The sequence below is a fragment of the Zonotrichia albicollis genome, chromosome 10 (assembly GCF_047830755.1).
Source record: "Zonotrichia albicollis isolate bZonAlb1 chromosome 10, bZonAlb1.hap1, whole genome shotgun sequence".
NCBI lineage: Eukaryota > Metazoa > Chordata > Aves > Passeriformes > Passerellidae > Zonotrichia > Zonotrichia albicollis.
In genome coordinates this window covers 30,582,997-30,599,571 of record NC_133828.1, presented here as the reverse complement: position 1 = coordinate 30,599,571, position 16,575 = coordinate 30,582,997, and the positions used below count along the sequence as shown (strand labels likewise).

The 16,575-nt window shown below is 39.3% G+C and overlaps 1 protein-coding gene across 3 annotated transcripts in view; it reads right to left on the bottom strand.

Moving 5' to 3' along the window:
- LY75 (lymphocyte antigen 75) overlaps nt 1–16,575 on the bottom strand; it is a 55,857-nt gene that overhangs the window by 26,315 nt on the left and 12,967 nt on the right. For 2 of the 3 annotated variants that reach the window (XM_014265770.3, XM_005485238.4), the window contains exons 2-13: nt 14,220–14,594; nt 13,170–13,343; nt 12,752–12,916; nt 12,073–12,183; nt 10,260–10,400; nt 8,869–9,057; nt 8,051–8,208; nt 7,116–7,226; nt 5,801–5,889; nt 5,294–5,466; nt 4,921–5,117; nt 3,476–3,618 (exon numbers count right to left, since the gene is read on the bottom strand). In XM_014265770.3, coding sequence (XP_014121245.2) covers nt 3,476–3,618; nt 4,921–5,117; nt 5,294–5,466; nt 5,801–5,889; nt 7,116–7,226; nt 8,051–8,208; nt 8,869–9,057; nt 10,260–10,400; nt 12,073–12,183; nt 12,752–12,916; nt 13,170–13,343; nt 14,220–14,397 — 1,829 coding nt within the window. In that variant the 5' untranslated portion in view covers nt 14,398–14,594. Of the gene's footprint in view, nt 1–3,475; nt 3,619–4,920; nt 5,118–5,293; nt 5,467–5,800; nt 5,890–7,115; nt 7,227–8,050; nt 8,209–8,868; nt 9,058–10,259; nt 10,401–12,072; nt 12,184–12,751; nt 12,917–13,169; nt 13,344–14,219; nt 14,595–15,896; nt 15,916–16,575 lie in introns of those variants that run through there. The other variant, XM_074548614.1, reaches the window with a different exon arrangement.

Here is a 16,575-nt window from a genome sequence, read left to right as displayed (position 1 = left end):
TCTAGAGCAATTTTTCAAACTCTTTCAATTTATATTTGGCTATTATACAATAAATAAATTAAAAACAAGAAGGGTTCCAGGTCAAGAATTTCTCCAGCTTATCTCCCAATTTACAATCACTAGCCTGCAAACAGAACATGTTTTCAGCTGACTGGGCTCTTACACTTTAATGTATCTCTTTTGCTTCTTTTGGAATTGTTCAGACATGACCATGAGTAATTTAGTAACTGCTACACTACACTTGACAGTACTTTTAAGCTTCAGTAAAGCCTTCTGATAACCCTCTGAAATTATACTGTCATCTCATCATGGGAAAGAATTCTACCAATTATTTAAGACAAAGATAAATTAAGACTCTCTATTGCAATTAAGCTTGCAGCAAGGAATTTGCCTGTGCTTCAAGTATCTGTCTCCTATTGCAAAGCATTAAAATTCATCCTGCGGACTGATATCAAAATGGATTTTTCAGTGACAGAGTATTCTTTGAGCTACACTCCTGGAACTGTCTCTAAAAACATAAAGTATCCTGAGTTTTAAACTAAAACATACATGCAATTTGTGCTTTACAATGGACTCCACACTGACACTGAAAGACCCTAAATCTCTAGCATTCCCTGCAGAATACTGCTGGTTTTTCTTTACACAGAGCTAAACATTCATAAAAGTCAAATACTGCAGGAGTGAATAAATACAGTTCAGATTGTGAAGGGACTAAAAACCTGTAATTTTTCTGATCATATTCTAACTACCAAAATAGAAAATTATTTTCTCTGTCCTTTATAACAGCTCCAATGCAAGATTAAGAGTGAAGTTTTTAGGGCTTGTAGGTCAACCTAGTTCTTGACAAGAAGCAAAGTATACATCTGGGCCAACTCCTTAATGGTGCAATTTAAGGTAAATTTAATCTAAGGCAGTGCTGGCCTAAAACTCTGCATGAAGCCCATTGGGCCACCTTGTTATCCCTGCTGTAACAGGCTACTGCACTAGCTAAATCACATCCTGCTAATTACCTGCTTTTGAGTGGAAGAAAAGAGAAGTTGAATTAATGCAATTACTACAGCTTGCATCTCAGCTTTATTGCTGTTTTTGCCATTCTGTTAAGGTGATTTTTTTCTTTCAAACTCAAGTGTTTGTGAGGCTTTTTAGACCCAAATAAATTATAGCAGCAGAGCTGTTCATATAAAAGGCAACCTGGATTTCTTTCCAGTAAGGCATCCTTGCTGAAATGTCGCTTCTAACCAGTCCAAGATGCTTCTCCTCCTGTGTCCAGCATTGCTGCCAGCCATAAGATGCAGAATGCTCACACAGTCCAAAAAGAATGGAAGTAGCTGAACTGGATCTGTTCTGTCTGTATCACATCCCTTAAAGACAAAAGAGGTTATCCTACTTCTTCCAGAGAGGGGAAGGCTGGCAGGCAAATTTTATTTTCCTTTCCAATGGCAATAGCCTGACTTGGCTGGAGCGATTCTGGCTCTTATTTGACTCTAAGGTGGAATCTGAGTAAAGAACAGAATGGACTAGGCAAGCTGCCCTTTTCCTGGTGAACCAAAATGACTCCTGCTAACATTTAAAAACAAACAACTCTCAATGAGTCACCAGAGAACTGTGCAAGGGGAAAAAACCTGAAACCAAGAGAGTCGAGGTGTGGCTCCTTCCCCACACTGAAATGAATGCACTGAATGAATGCTTTAGGTTGGAGTTTGCACTGAATAAATACAGAGAGTATGAACAAACTGCATGCCAGCACACTCCAGCAGCTAATCATATCTAATATCACCTTAGCGTGATTTCTCCCAGTTAGCTAAAGTATTTGCTCTTGGTGAAATAATTCACATGGTTTCCTATCTCAAATGAGCTTGATTTTTATATTAACTACCCTTGACACCTGACCTCCAAAATATTTTATGTAATCAACACCTCTGAGTAATTTAAAAGCATAACTATCTTCAACAATTCATCATGTTATCTAAACAAACATTATTTAAAATACCTCAGGCAATATTAACTATGTTGTATTTCAGTTCAGAATGTTCTGTAGTGCTCAGAAAGGGGTCAGCCCAGAAGAAAATATTGTGTTTTCAGTTATATTTGATATGAGCAGTTACTGCAACATTAACTGCACAGTCAATTTCTACCAGGCTCAATATATTGCCCCTCATTTTAAGTTCTGCTGGAACAACATTGAAACACTGGGACTTATCAGCTTTCAGACTAAGTTTGAAATTTCTGAACTATGGGAAATGCAGGAGCATTTTGTTTCAACTGACTTCTTGGAAAGACAGAAGTCTCCACCTTTAAACTCCTAACAGAAAATGTCATTAATACCTCAGACAGTCTTCAAGCTGAAAAGCAGCTCCAAGTACTTATAGGTAAAGAAAATGTGACTTCTCTATTCACATTTCATTGTAGATTAGGTGCACTAAAACTAAATTTGTAACTGCAACACCATCTAATAAGGTCTGCAGCTAGAAATCATTTGTGCACTGATTTTTACTGTGGGACTACAGCCAGTTTAGCAAAGGAATCACAAGTGGCTTTTACACAAGCCAAGCTATCTATATATAGAGCATACAAGTTTGGTTTTGTCTCTTATTAACATAAACACTGAGTAATCTTCATGACTTGTGCACTTCTAAAAAAAGTTCACTGGTTTCTCAAGAAGGCACCACTTCAGTCATCAGGTCTAAAAATTTAATCACTGCTGTATGCTGGCAGCTTCTGCAATAATCCTGATTTAGTTTGTTGATGAAAAAATTTACATCACATAACTGGCAGCATTTTAGTTTTAGAAGGCAAAAAATTCTGAAAAAACAGACTGTCAATCAAAAAAACCATATTACACAAGGATCTGACATCACACCAATGCCTAATAAAGCTTTGCAGTGACAGTTCATTTGATTAAAAATAAAGCTTTAAACTCATAAATTATTTAGCATTTAATCTGTTGATACCAGAACAGTCAGCACACCCATCTAATGCCCATATAGTGTCAGTGTAGCTATGCCAAATAGGATGTGTGCCAACCAGATTGCTGGACACTACATAATTCACATTTTCAAAAGTTAGCACCCAGTTTATTCAGAAAGCATTTCATGAATAAAAATGAGATGTATTTGAAAAACTGAAATAATAACTCATCTCTAAAGAATGTACCAGTAAAGAGTAGGTACATTTACTATCTAGGTATGCCAAAATTCAACACAGAGAAGGAATAATTTATTGTAACAACAGATTTAGATTTGAGCTTTGAGCATTTTCCATTACAGTTACTCTTCCTATGCGGCCTCTAGCACTGTGAAATATCGGCCCAAGCTGTACTCCTGTGACATTTTCCAGCAAGGGAGTTCAAATGCCACATCAAAGTGTTCTGTGGGAAACACAGGTGGCACACACTATCTTGTATTTGCCATTTGTGGTCAGCAGCATTTGCAATCCACTGCAGAATCAAAACTTCAGAACATGGCTAGTTTGTTACCTGATCATTTTCCTCAGGATAGAATGAAGTGCCTTAATTTCTTCTGAGTGGCTAAAACTAGGCAGATGGCCTCCAAGGGCTTCACAGAACCTTTCTGCCTCTTCCCAGGTCCTGGTTCGCAGCACTCTTTCACTATGGAAGAACTTCACAACAGCCAAATGTCAGAGCAGAAAATGACACAAGGCAGTATTTTTAAAACACTCCTGTTCTACTAAAATATGGCCACCTGAGAGTCAATAACTGGCATTTCCATAGGGAAAGAACTTGACTTTTTAACATTTTTTCTTTCAGTTTGCTTGATAACAGCCAGACTCTGAAGTTTAGCTGACAAAATTTGTTTCAAACACAACATATTCCACATGACAGACTTTCTCTGCTTTTCTTTACCAGAAAGATTTTAGAAACCACCAGCCAGCTCATTCCATAACTGCAAGTCAAGTTATAAGTTTTAAGGGATGTTGTTCTTTCAAATTTATGGTGAACTACAAAGCCTAATGCTCACTTAAACTAGTCTCACTTAAGTGCTGTGCATGAAGAAAGTTCTTTGGCACACCCTTTGGAAACCTGTATGCATCTGAGGTGCAAGTTTGGCTCGTACACCTCAGCTAACACATCCACTTGATCCCCTTGGTTTCAGTCCAAGACAATTCCCATCAGCTGGATCTCTCTGCACAGACATGCTGCATTTGGTCAACAGCAGTTGTGGAGAATGTGCCAGGGCCAGCTGTCATGTCCATCAGCTAAGGGACAGCTACGCTGCACAGCAGCACAGACCTATCCCTTCAGGGTGCTTGTCCACACCCTTGTTATTCAAGCTGGGTTTCCCCACTTTGCTATATGAGCTGTTTACAAGAAACAGTTCATTGCAGACACTGAGTCAAAAAATAATGAATCCAATGAACAGCCTCAGTTTTAACTTGATTTAATTTTTAATAGAAGGGAAAAAATACTGCATTTCTAAATAAAATTTTATTTAAGCCATTCCAGCTAAACAGCACAGCTGCTTGCTTCCACTGGTCACCTCAAAACAGTAAAATACAACTGAGGCTGAATGTTTTTATATATTCATATTCAAACACGAGAAAATCCTACCTCTCATATCTATAATCTTGGAGTACAGAAAGGAAAAGGGCAAGGGAAGGTGATGCAAAGTGCTTTCCTTCCCTAGCCAGGTGTCTGTGCATGCCTGAGGGCAGCAGTACAGGGCCAGTGCTGCTCCCCAGTCAGCTGCCCACAGAAGAGGCATAATGCACCTTCCAGGAACGGCAGAGGACGATGCAGGGCAGTATCTACAGGCAGTCAATCTGCATCAACACCAATTCCCTCTCCTGGTGAGACCACGTTGAAAATGCCCTCAAGAGCTGCTATGCCCACAAAATGTCTGATCACTCAATTACTCCAAGACAGTAATCAGCAATTAACATCAAACAGGAATAACATTTTACCTTGTAGCAGGCAAGGCCGGATCCATTATGCCACCCAGGGGGACAGGGATCAGTTGGCTTTGGGAGCACTTCTGGCTCCTTGGGCTTCCCAATATATTTTTTGCAGACAGAAAATGCTTTAGTGGTTTTACAATCCTTAGTTTCCCACTTTCCAAGAGAATTTCCACTGGACATGGCCACACATCCTCCCGAAAACTCTAAAATTAGAGCCACCAAAACCACATATAAAACCATTGGCTGGTTTCCAAAAAAAACCTGACATAATTGTGAATTATTACTTTACTGCATGCTTGGAGTTCTGTAACATGGTACTCCAGTGTTTGCTCAATAAAAAAGGGCAGTATTTTTATGTGTTTTTAGTTTTCAAATGTACCTGGTTGCATGGAATTCCAGTTAGTGTATGCCACAGCTTCAGGTGTTTCCCCATTCACTGTACCCCAGGAATATATTCCTGACTGGCTGATATCCTGCAAACCGGTCCAGAAGTATTTTTCTTCAACTTTTGTGTGCTTCCTAATTAGACTGTTAATAAATTCTTGTTCAAATCTGAAAATTCACAGATTAATCAGAGTCAATATTTTAAAGATACCAAACTGCTGAGATAATTTAAAAATCAGGGACATTACATGAGTGAGTTCAAGCAGTCATCCAGGAAGTCCCATATTCAACATGGGGTCAGCAAGCTGGGAATTCTCATACTTCCAGGAAAGTTTCACATTGTAGGTTTACCATTGTTACACATTTCTAGTTCTTGGCAAAAGCAATTCTCTCTCTACTTTTTCTTTATAAACCATTAGTTATCATAAAACAGTTTTAATCTCTGATTTTATCTCCAGGATTGCGATGTTAAATTTGCTCATAAATTACAAATGTGCTTTACCTGTTCATCACTGTAAGATTGCACTGGGCTCCAAATGAAACTTCCATTTTATCAATCTTGTAACAGTAGTTTCCATGTCTCTCCCATCCCTGGTTAGAGAACAAAACCCACATTTATACAAAACAACCTAATTCAGGCATTACCTACAGGAGAAAATAAATCATTGCCAACAGTGGCTGGTGCCCACAAGCTGGCACAGCATATACAAGAAAGAAATGCACTGTGTCGCACACAAGGTCCACTATCATCAACTCTCAGATTCACAGTTGTAAAAAATAATGCAGCCACAGGAATAAAATACACCACTGTTTTAGCTTGCCTGGGCAGAGTCTTCTGACCACTATTGCATTTACAGAGAAACACAAGGGCAACAGCCCAGTCCTATTCAAAACAATAGGAGTTTTCATGCTGTTCCACCAACGCCAGGATTCAAACACAAGAATACTAGGAAGGCATACACCAGTGTCTCTACTTCTGAGAAAAATACTTGATACTGAAAATGTGTGAACTTACAAAATTTCTCTATTGTTCATACATTTCTCCCCATATTTACACTGAAATTTCAAGAACCATTAATGTGTTAAATCTTTTCTAGCCTAGCAATGCCACTGGTGTCTGAATAGCACAGAAAGCTGTAACTCTATGTGCTGGAAGTCTCTGAAAAGACAGAGTAAAAAGGTCATGTAGAAAGAAAGAAAAGGGGTAAACATCTTTCCTGTTGCAAGCAATATGCCACACAAAACTGAACCAAGTAACTCTGAAATAGCTAGCAATACCATCCCAAGCTAGCTCAAAGGACAAGAGCTTTATTTAAGCAATAAGATGTCGTACTGTAAAAAAACCAAACAAAAAAACCAAAAAAGTCCCCACCTTAATTCAAGTCATAGAACAAAAATGAGACCCAGTGAAGTGCAAGAAACATAATCCCAGTTAACGATCTCTGCATATCTTTATGTTGCAATGTGCTTATTCTAAATTTTAAAACATAACTTGAGCAAAAACAACAGAACAAATGGTGTTATCAATAACGTTTCTAATAAACTCAAATTCTTTAAAATAAATAAATAAATAAAACACAACCTCTCCTGGGTCCAAACTCATAATACTTCCATCAATAAACAAACTGATAATGCATCCTGAGCCTGCTTAGAAGAATGTGAAATTTGGTTTATGCTATATAAATGTCCTTTTTCAGATAAAATGTTTCACAGACTTTACTGAATAGACGAGAAAGAAATGGAAGTAGAGGAAGTAAATGATTTCAAGCAAGTTTCAGAGCTAAATGACAATAAAAGAAATAGAGGCTTCCTATTACCTCTTCCAATGAACAACTTTCATCTGATTTTGTTTCATTCAAAATCTCTCCATTTTTCTTGCAAACATATTTCAATTTTTCTTCACAGGATTTGACCCTCCACTGTCCCAGCTGTAAGAATGCAAGGAAAAAGAAATATTTTAAATTCCAACAATCTTTGAATTTCTGTGTTTTCAGGGGCTGTTTCCATTGTGAGAAAGCCAAAATGCCTCCAGTAGAGGTACTGGGTAGGATGCCCTGGATTATATGCACAGGTACATGTTTGGAAGGGAGAGAGAAAGCTGACACACATGCAGATGGGAGGATTCTGGATCACACCCAGAAAGGAAAGAAAAGGTCAGGGTGGTGCAAACTCAGATCAGGAAGGGAATGGGTGCAGGAGGTATGCTCAGTGTAATGTGGAAGCAGCTCAGAGACAGCTCAGAGGAGCTGAGCACAAACTCCAGTGCCAGGATGCTGACACAGCAGGCAAATGCATGCTCCACTTTTCTAATGAATCTGCAGGATAGGATACAGCCTGCTTCCCACTCTTAGTGACCTCCTTTCTTCACCAACACCCTTTTTAGAACATTCCATCCTCAGACTGGGTGACCCCAAACTGCTCTGGGAGATGACTGAACACAGATATCTCTTCCTTCCCACCTTTCTGCCAGAGACATGCACAAATACAGTAACCCAAAATACAGTCTGGCCAACAATGCATTAGTCTCAGAGCTAGCACTAATTTCTTCCATTCTTTGCAGAATACAGCTACGAAGTTCCAGCTAAACAATTCTAAGAAATTTGCTTGTAGAAAAATGTATTTTAAAGATTATTCCAGAAATAGGATCAGCTAGCTGCTTTATCCCCCTCCTTGACTTTCACACACACCAGGGTTTCCTCTATTACGATGAAAAAATACCAACTAAAAACCAAACTCAGCATTGTATTCCTACCTTGCCTGAATATGACACACAGTTAGGAGTGCTGTTAAAGGGAACTCTTGGTTCATTCTGATCCCAGTAGGTAAAAACCACAGGCGAGTCATCTGACCACTTGAACAAGGTTGGCACATCGTCATTCTTGAGACCCATCCAAATTTCCTCTTCAACATCTGTAATTTAAAATTAGGACAACATTTTTGTTTCATGATAAAATTCAAACCAACAGGAAAGCAATGTGTTATTAGCAAAATTAAATTTTTATCATACTGTGCAGCACTATAGTGATACTATTTTTCTTACAGTGAGAAGAGACCATATGTTTGTTATCTCGTTTCTTAACTTATACTCACATGACCATGAGTAAGCTTAACAGAGAAGGAACAAACAGGAAAGAAACCTAACCACAAACAAACGAACACACAAGAAAGCAAAAAAGCAAAATACCCTCAACCAAATTTAGAATGTATGCAAAGACATAACATCAAACACTATTGGTACTATTTATTAGTGCAGGGACTCAGCAGTCAAAATATTGACCAACTATCTACTATTCTCTTTGAATGAGCAAATTAAGCACAAAGTATTACAAAACTAGAAGTAGGTTAGCCCAGTAAATTAATAAATTAATAGACTGAACCAGAACAAGTCCTAACACAAGGGGCCTGGATCTGCTCAGCAACATTCAACACTAGTCTGGGTACAAGCTCATCTTTAACACCCACATTTAAAAGCTAGAGGTTATGACAACTGTATGCTAGAACATGGAAAGCAGTTTGTAATTTATGGTGTGCAGCATTTGGTGCTTGACCTTTACAACTACCCCAACTCACCATTATGAAGCTTTGTAACAACCAGTTCAACATCTGCTAATGAGTGAATGCTGATGAGGTTACTCTTATTTGCTTTGCACAATTCCTCTGCTGAACTCCAAGGTGCCTGGTTGTTTATCAGCATGTAGCAAAAGCCATCGTGGGGGAGCCAGCCCGGATCACAGTGAGTGTCCAAGTGTCTCCAAAACTCTAATAATGAAGAAAAATGGAATTAGAGGCTTTTGTTTTACAATGCCTAGAGCAAAGGGTTGGCTTTAAAGTCAGCAGCCCCTTGAAAACAGCCAGAAGGCAGCAATCAGAATGTGTTCATATCCCTTCAGGGCTCATGAAAGAAAGGGTCACAGCTTAGCCAAACAAATAGACTTCAATGCAGCATTAGGAGAACTCATAATATTTTTTGGGGCCATGAAGTAGGGTGAAGGAGAAAGAAGTTAGTGGGAATGGAAGCAAAAGGCAAGAATGCATTACATTAAACTGGTCTTAGTGTATGTGAAAGGTTTAAAAGTAATTGTAAGCAAGATTTCAAAAGCAACTGAAGACAAATCAAGTTGATTCATTGCAGGAAAGAAACACACAACTTAACAAATGCCTAGTTTTAAATATTTTTTTCTTCTCACGATATTCAAGAGTCATTCAAAGACAATTACATTTCACTAAAAGTTTTTGCAGAAGAGCCCTGGGAACTGGGTAAGGCCAAAGCATGCATAGAAGAGGTCATGGCCATGGGAAGGGTTGGACATTCAGGTGTAGATAAATGGCCAAAAGCATGGAAGCAGTTACACGTCATTGTAAACACTGAAGGCCTCTGTATGTGTGTGTTGGGTGAGATAAAGGAATTATTATCTTGTAAGAGCTGTTCGGGGTCAGTAAAGATTACGCACTGAGCAAACTACCAACTCTTGCGCTCTGATTTTCAGTGCTTGGCCTGGTTTCAGAGGACAGTAAGGTTACCTGACTGCTTCTATTTGAATTTAACAGAGTTTGATCCAAGACCCAGGTAAGTCCCACTTTATGTCAATACACACCAAGAGCAAGAGAAATGGGCTTAAAGCAAAGGTGGAAAGGTTTGGGATGCAACTGCCAGTTCCAGACTCCCAGTAATACATGAAAGAAGGCACAAGCCACGGAGAAAAATGTGATGAAAAGGGCAGGACTGCTGCAAAATGCTTTATGTGTGAATGAGAAAGCTGCAAAAAATGAAAACTGTTTGTGATGCATCATCTTGACACTGAAGAAACAGAGTTTGCTTCTGCTCTGCTAAAAAACCAAAGCTGTTGTGAAAATGTTTTGGCAGAGATGCCTGAAAAGGCTTGGGAGGGAAAAGAATGATTCCATAAGTGAACATTATACTTGCATTAACATACAAAACTCAAAAATGCAAACTGTCCTACCTGGAACACTTGAAACTTCATTGAGTGACTTCTTGCAAGCATATGGAAGCTGAGCCCCACAGTGGTAACTCTGCCACTGCCCTGAAGCAGCATTCATCACCACACAACTCATCCCATCCAGTGGGGATGAACTCTGCACATCTATAGACAGGAACAAATAAAAATATAACAGCACAAGTGATCACACAGTAAGGCAGCGACTGCTTCTTTTCACTACTGGTGTTCAATACAAGAATAAGACTCTGGATAGTATGGCACCTTGTATTTATTTGAAGAACATAATTTGCATCAACTGATGGCAGCTGTCCTAGCACAGGTCACACAGAATGTCTTTTCTGAGAAAGTTTCAGAATCAAGGAATCTTGACTTCTTTTCCAATGTTTAATCATAGAATCAGGAGGAATGTTCTATTTACAATACAAGAAACCCTTGGCTGAGCACTTTCCCAGACTAGAAATATCTCAGGGGAGAGCCATTTTCACAGCCCTCAGTTTCCTTTGGAATTCCCATTCCACCCCCACTCCAAACACAGTTCTGCACTTTCTCTCAATGCTAACCATAACCTTTACCATAACAGAAACCTTAGACAAGGCCCCAGATTTGAAACAGCACAGAGAATAACTCTTTTTTGAAGTCTTCGGCTTCCCTTGGAGCCCCTTTCCAATGGAACTTTTTGATTTTCTTTTTCTTTGAGCCTCAATGCAAACCCAAGCTATGACCTACACAGAGCACCTCAGCTCCCCCTGTACTGGGTTAGTTCAGGCTCACAGGAAAAAGGCTCAGGGTAAATCTCAGTTCTCCATGAAAGAAAATAGAGGGACAGGGTCTTTTCAGAGGGGTAAAGGAAAAAGTAACGGGCTCAACTTGCAGGTATCAAAATTCCTATAAGGCACCAGTAAATACTTTCACAAGAGGGTAGACATGAATATGTCTGCCATGACTGCAGACCAAATTATGCCACTGTATCTCAGGACAGTCTGGCCCCTAGCTCTGCATTACAGTCCTACAGAGTGGTCACAGCTCCAGAAGAAGGTTCGGTCAATAGTACAAGCAGTGAAGTTCTTAACCTTTCCCAAAGATAGAGTGCATTTGTAAAACCCCACAGAAATTTCTTAGCCAAGTTATTAGAGAAATAACAGAAACTACTTCTCAACTTTTCACAGAATTCCAGTTGCAGCACTGTTTTAGAAATTAAAGGAAAAAAGAGAATTCCACTTAAAAAAAGCTCAAATTCAGCTTGAATGACAGAACAACATTAGCTTCAATATTCCTGACTATGACTCTGGGATTCTCATATACACATAGATTCAAAAAATATTTGTGAGAACATTACAAATTCATCCTGGAAATTCCAAATAGTCTCGCTAATCTTACCAGCACCTCTGGAGTAATTAAAAAAGGTTTTTCAAGGGTTTTTTACTCCTTTCATCTTCACCTTGACATTTAGGCAACCTTGAAGTTTAAAAACCCAAGTTAAGCTTCTAAGTAACATCAGCCCTTGTATGAACACAATCATATTCCCTCAGATATTCATCAGAATATCTGAGGGAAATCAGTGTCTGTGACAGTGAGAGGAGAAATTTAGCAGCTAGGAAAGCTGTGGGTACTTTACTAAAATGGACTTCAAAAATACTATTTAAGTTTTACCTTTTTAGAGATTTATTAACCTAATCTGCTGTAAATATAAAATGAGAACAAAAAGATTTGCTGGCTAGGAGGAAAAGATGCTTCTGAAAGTGGAATGAGATGGGGAAAAAAAGGTAATGCTAGTTACTGTTGAGAATATTGTCAATACCATCAGAAATATCAGTACCTGGATGCCAGTTGAGAAAATTCAAAGGCTTGTGATCTGACCACTGCCAACCACCAGAAACATCCAGTTGATTTAAGCCAATCCAGAAGACCTCAGCAATGTCATCCTTGCCTAGAGATATTTTTTTAAGAAAACAATTAGCATAAAATGCTCATCCTTTATTGGTCTCTAAATTGAAAATGCATTCTGAAATGGCATGCATTTCAGGAAAGAAAGATTGCTAATATAATTGGGCATGCAAACTTTCTTGGACTGAGGAGGAATTAAGCCACTCAAGCCTTCCCTCCCAGTGTCTTCAGGTGTTTCTCCTTTGGTTTCATAGTCCCAAAGGCACTTGGGTAATTTCTCCATGTCAAGACTGAACATCAGGGAGGACAATTTCATAACAAGAGAGTAACATGTTGCTAAAACAACAACTGCCACTCTGGCCTGTATTTAAGATTTTGGGGATATTCCTCATTAACAATATAAACAACACCAAACTGCTATAAGGAAATCATACAAAAAATTTAAGTAACTCCCTAAAATGAGATTAGTACCTTAGTTTTGCTACACAAATGAAAGCCAAAATATTTGAAGTACAATCAACTTTTGCCCCGGAGATTTAGGACAGAAACTAACGTGCTGCCTCCACTTTATAAAGATTTCCCAGTATTCATATGTGAATAATTACACCTACCTTGTATGTAACTTAATTCAGATGCATTTTGGATGCTAAGTAAATCTCCTCCTTGCCTTTGACATGAAATATAAGCTTCCTTCCAAGAAAGAGCAGACTGTGTATTAAACTGGTAGCAATTTTCAGACCCTGGATCATGTTCCCAGCTATCATGACAACCATCCTCTGTTTAAAAGAAGCAGAAGGTACTTGTAACTACAACTATACAGAAACATTATGAAAGTTTCAAAAGAAAAGGTTTTGAATATAATATGTAGGGTCTATTGGTTTTTATATTGGTCATCACTAATACTTGCAGTTTAAGCCAACACTGCAACAGAAAAGCTTTCACACAGCTTAACAGCCACACAAGGGTGGAGCTGTACATCAGAGAAGTGACAAAATGCTTTTAGGATGTCTGTTTAGAAACCCAACGTGCCTGGCTGTAAGCAGATTCCCCATTTTCCATCTCGAGAATAATCTTCAGAAGTGGCGCACCATTTCCCGCCCGTGTGAGTTTCATCCTGGATGCAGTCATGATGCCAAACCTTGTTATACAGAAAGGGGAACTCACAGGGTCTACCATAAGAGTTGCCATCTTTGGTATAAACCTCTGCAGAAAAAGAATAATTAAAAAATATATATATAAAATAAAGAAGTAAATACATTCCCCTTGCTAGACGTGGAAAATACAGCAAATCAGTGTTACTTCTTGTACAGACACAGTTAACCTAAATGCATGCAAATCACACTTGTGGTCTTAAAATACCATATCTTCTTGTTACAGATAATATCCAGCAATGCCAGAACTGAAAAACTACATTGAGAAATATTTTTCTGTACATTTTCTTCTGAGAAACAGCAGAAACTTGTCTCCCCCATCCTGGTAAGATAGAGATAATTCATTGTCCTATTGAAATCCAGGTGCTTTGCAGAATCTTATCAAACAAGGACTTTTAACAATCAACACATACAGGAGAGGGAAAAGGCAAAACACATTTTCACCACTTCTTCCAGGCAGCATGAGGTTTCAGACAAGACAGGCTTCCATGGCAAGTGCACACACTACCATACCAAAGCTCACAGCCCAGCAGGCTGTCAGCTGGCAGCATGCTCTGAATCTGACTGTGTAGCCTACCAGCAAAGAAAACATCCTCAAACCCCGCTAACAGGAAAATTCCCATCATGGTGAGGAGGGCAGTGTCAGTTCTGATAGAAGGTGGTTGGTATTTCATAATTAAATAGGTTTGCACTGAAACATGAGGCAGGGGGGATTTAAACCTGCTAAGAAAGACACTCAGTACCAAAATTTCTGCAGTTGTGCTTTTATTTTTTATTAAAAACCTTTGAAGTTTCTCTCTACAGCACAACATTCTATTGCTTTACTGATCAATCTTTTCACATAACTAATTTTAAGAACTTATTGGCTCAGATATACTCAAAAAGCCCTTAACAAATAAAAAAACCTTCAAAGTACAAGCTCACTTACCATGGTAGGGATACCGACATATATCACTGGAGGAGCTGTTGCTTTTCCACTGGTCTGTTGCATTTATGCTTGCAGTCACATAGTTATTCATGACAGTTACTTTGTACTGAGATGCACCAACGATGGAAGCACCAGCGCATCGCCACCACAGCATCAATTCTGAGTTACAATCCACCATTTTCAGGCGAGACACTGACTTGGTGAATATATCAAGTCCCAGGCACTGCTTGGAGCCCAGGTGGAAGAGGCGATTCTGGGACACCCATTTCCATAAAGCTTCACTCGTGTCCCTGCAGTCACCTATGACTATCAGCGAGTTTTGAACCTGTATGCACTTGTTCTGTTTCTCATGGCGAATGGTAAAAGCATCATTGCCTGTGTAAGAACAAACATATGGCTATGATTCAGTATCATTTTCACAGGAAGCTCATTTTTAAAAGGGAAATCACATTCTGAGCAATGCTTTCAGAGAAGTACCACTACTGCTGTTGGTATGTAAAACCCCCTCTTTTGTAGAAGCCACAGTGAATTTTCCTGCTCTTTAGTGAGTCTTAACTTCTTTGGAAAAAGACCTCTTTCCAAGTCTTTATAAAATGAGGACAGACAAATGAGACTTCTAAGTCCAATTCTAGTAACAAGAGTTCTTCCTCTATATTTAACATATACTGATTGCATCAGCCCCTCATTAATTTGCAAGCTTACTGGGTAAAGAATCTTGTCTTCATGCCTATCTGTGAACACAGTAACAGACACAACAGACACCATAAAATATAATTAACAATAATATTAACTTACTAAACACTATTTTCTAAACTGTGTATCATATATGATACACAACATGAGAGGTTTACATATGAACCAGTTTGTGGGTGCAGCTGCAGTACTACTAAGTTAAATAGCATTGCTTTGAGGAGAAAGTTTTAGGAGGAGTATCCCACCAAAGACAGCACACAAGAGATTAGGAGTATAATTTTAAAAATTATATAGGGACCCTAGTTTCATTTTCAGATGTGATAAGTTTCATTTTCAGTTCTGGAGGACCTTGTGATTAAAGAAAAAAATTAAAGTTGGTAAAGCACAGTGTACCATTTAAAAAGTATATGTATCACCCTACTAAGACAAGCTAACACCTCTGTCAGTATAAGAACACTTCTTACAGGCAGCAGTAAAAAAATGCCATGAAAAAATGCCCTAAAACTATTTCTATGCCACAATAAAGATGGCTCCACAGTACAGAACTTTCACTAATCAGGCTGAAATGGACCGTAGCTGTACCAGACCCACTGGGCTATTATTCTGCTGCTTAAATAAGGAATCTGCTGAGTAGTACTTTGTATTTAATAGTAATGCACTGTCAATCACATTCCTACTGCGTTTTTCTGTTATGACTTCCTAATAGGTTTGGCTGAACAGGGAGGAAAATATTCAGTGATGTTAATGCAGTGAATTTTACCACTGCTTCCCAGTGTACCCATGAATTTTCCACTGTGTAAGTGCCAAAAAGTTTTTAAATAGTACCTAGCTGATCACACAGAAAAGAAGAATCTGTAAGTCACCCACCTACTAAAGTGATTTTTTTAAGGAGCACACCAACACCAACTGTCCCTTCCATCCTACTAACTAAGACATTTAACAACCAAACCTGCCTTCATGGTATCCTTTAACCCTGCGCTTTACCTGCTTTTGATTTTTATTCTTCCCTCATGACTTTCTTCCTCTTTTTATTTCATGTAACAACTTTTTAGCCTCTTCTCACGTCTTCTTTCACTTCTTCCTCCGCAACCCTCATGCTGATGCCAAGTGGAAAATCACTTTTTAAAATTTCCCTGGAAAAACCGCTGATACTGTCTCACCAAATCTCTCTGGCAGCAATTTATTAATAATTACTCCAGTTCATTGCTCTGGCCATGAAGTTTTAGTGACATCTTCAGCTACCAACCTGAGCCTGTTACTATCATGGATATAAAAAAAATATTGGAGGTGCAACTTAGCAAAGGGCTCAGCTTGTTTCCCAGAAGCTCTGACTAGGCTAGCGGCTGTGCCTTACGAGAATTTGCTCAACGTGAAACTTTTCCACCTGCTTCCTGCCGGGAAAGGCGAGCTCCCTTTTCTGCCTCGCTGGGCACACAGCGGCGGACAGCAGCGGCGGCGGAGCGCGCTGCCGGGACCTGCCGGGGCTCGGGCACACGCTGGCCCCGAGCTGTCAGGCCAAAGGCCGCGGCCCGGCCCCGTGGGCACCGGGAACGTGGCAGCCCGGCCGCCGCCAGCTTTCGCGACGCCCCAGGCCAAGCGCACGGTCCGAGAGGGCGGTGCGGGACTTTTTCCTGCCTTCTTCGCTTCTCCTTCTAAGTTTTCC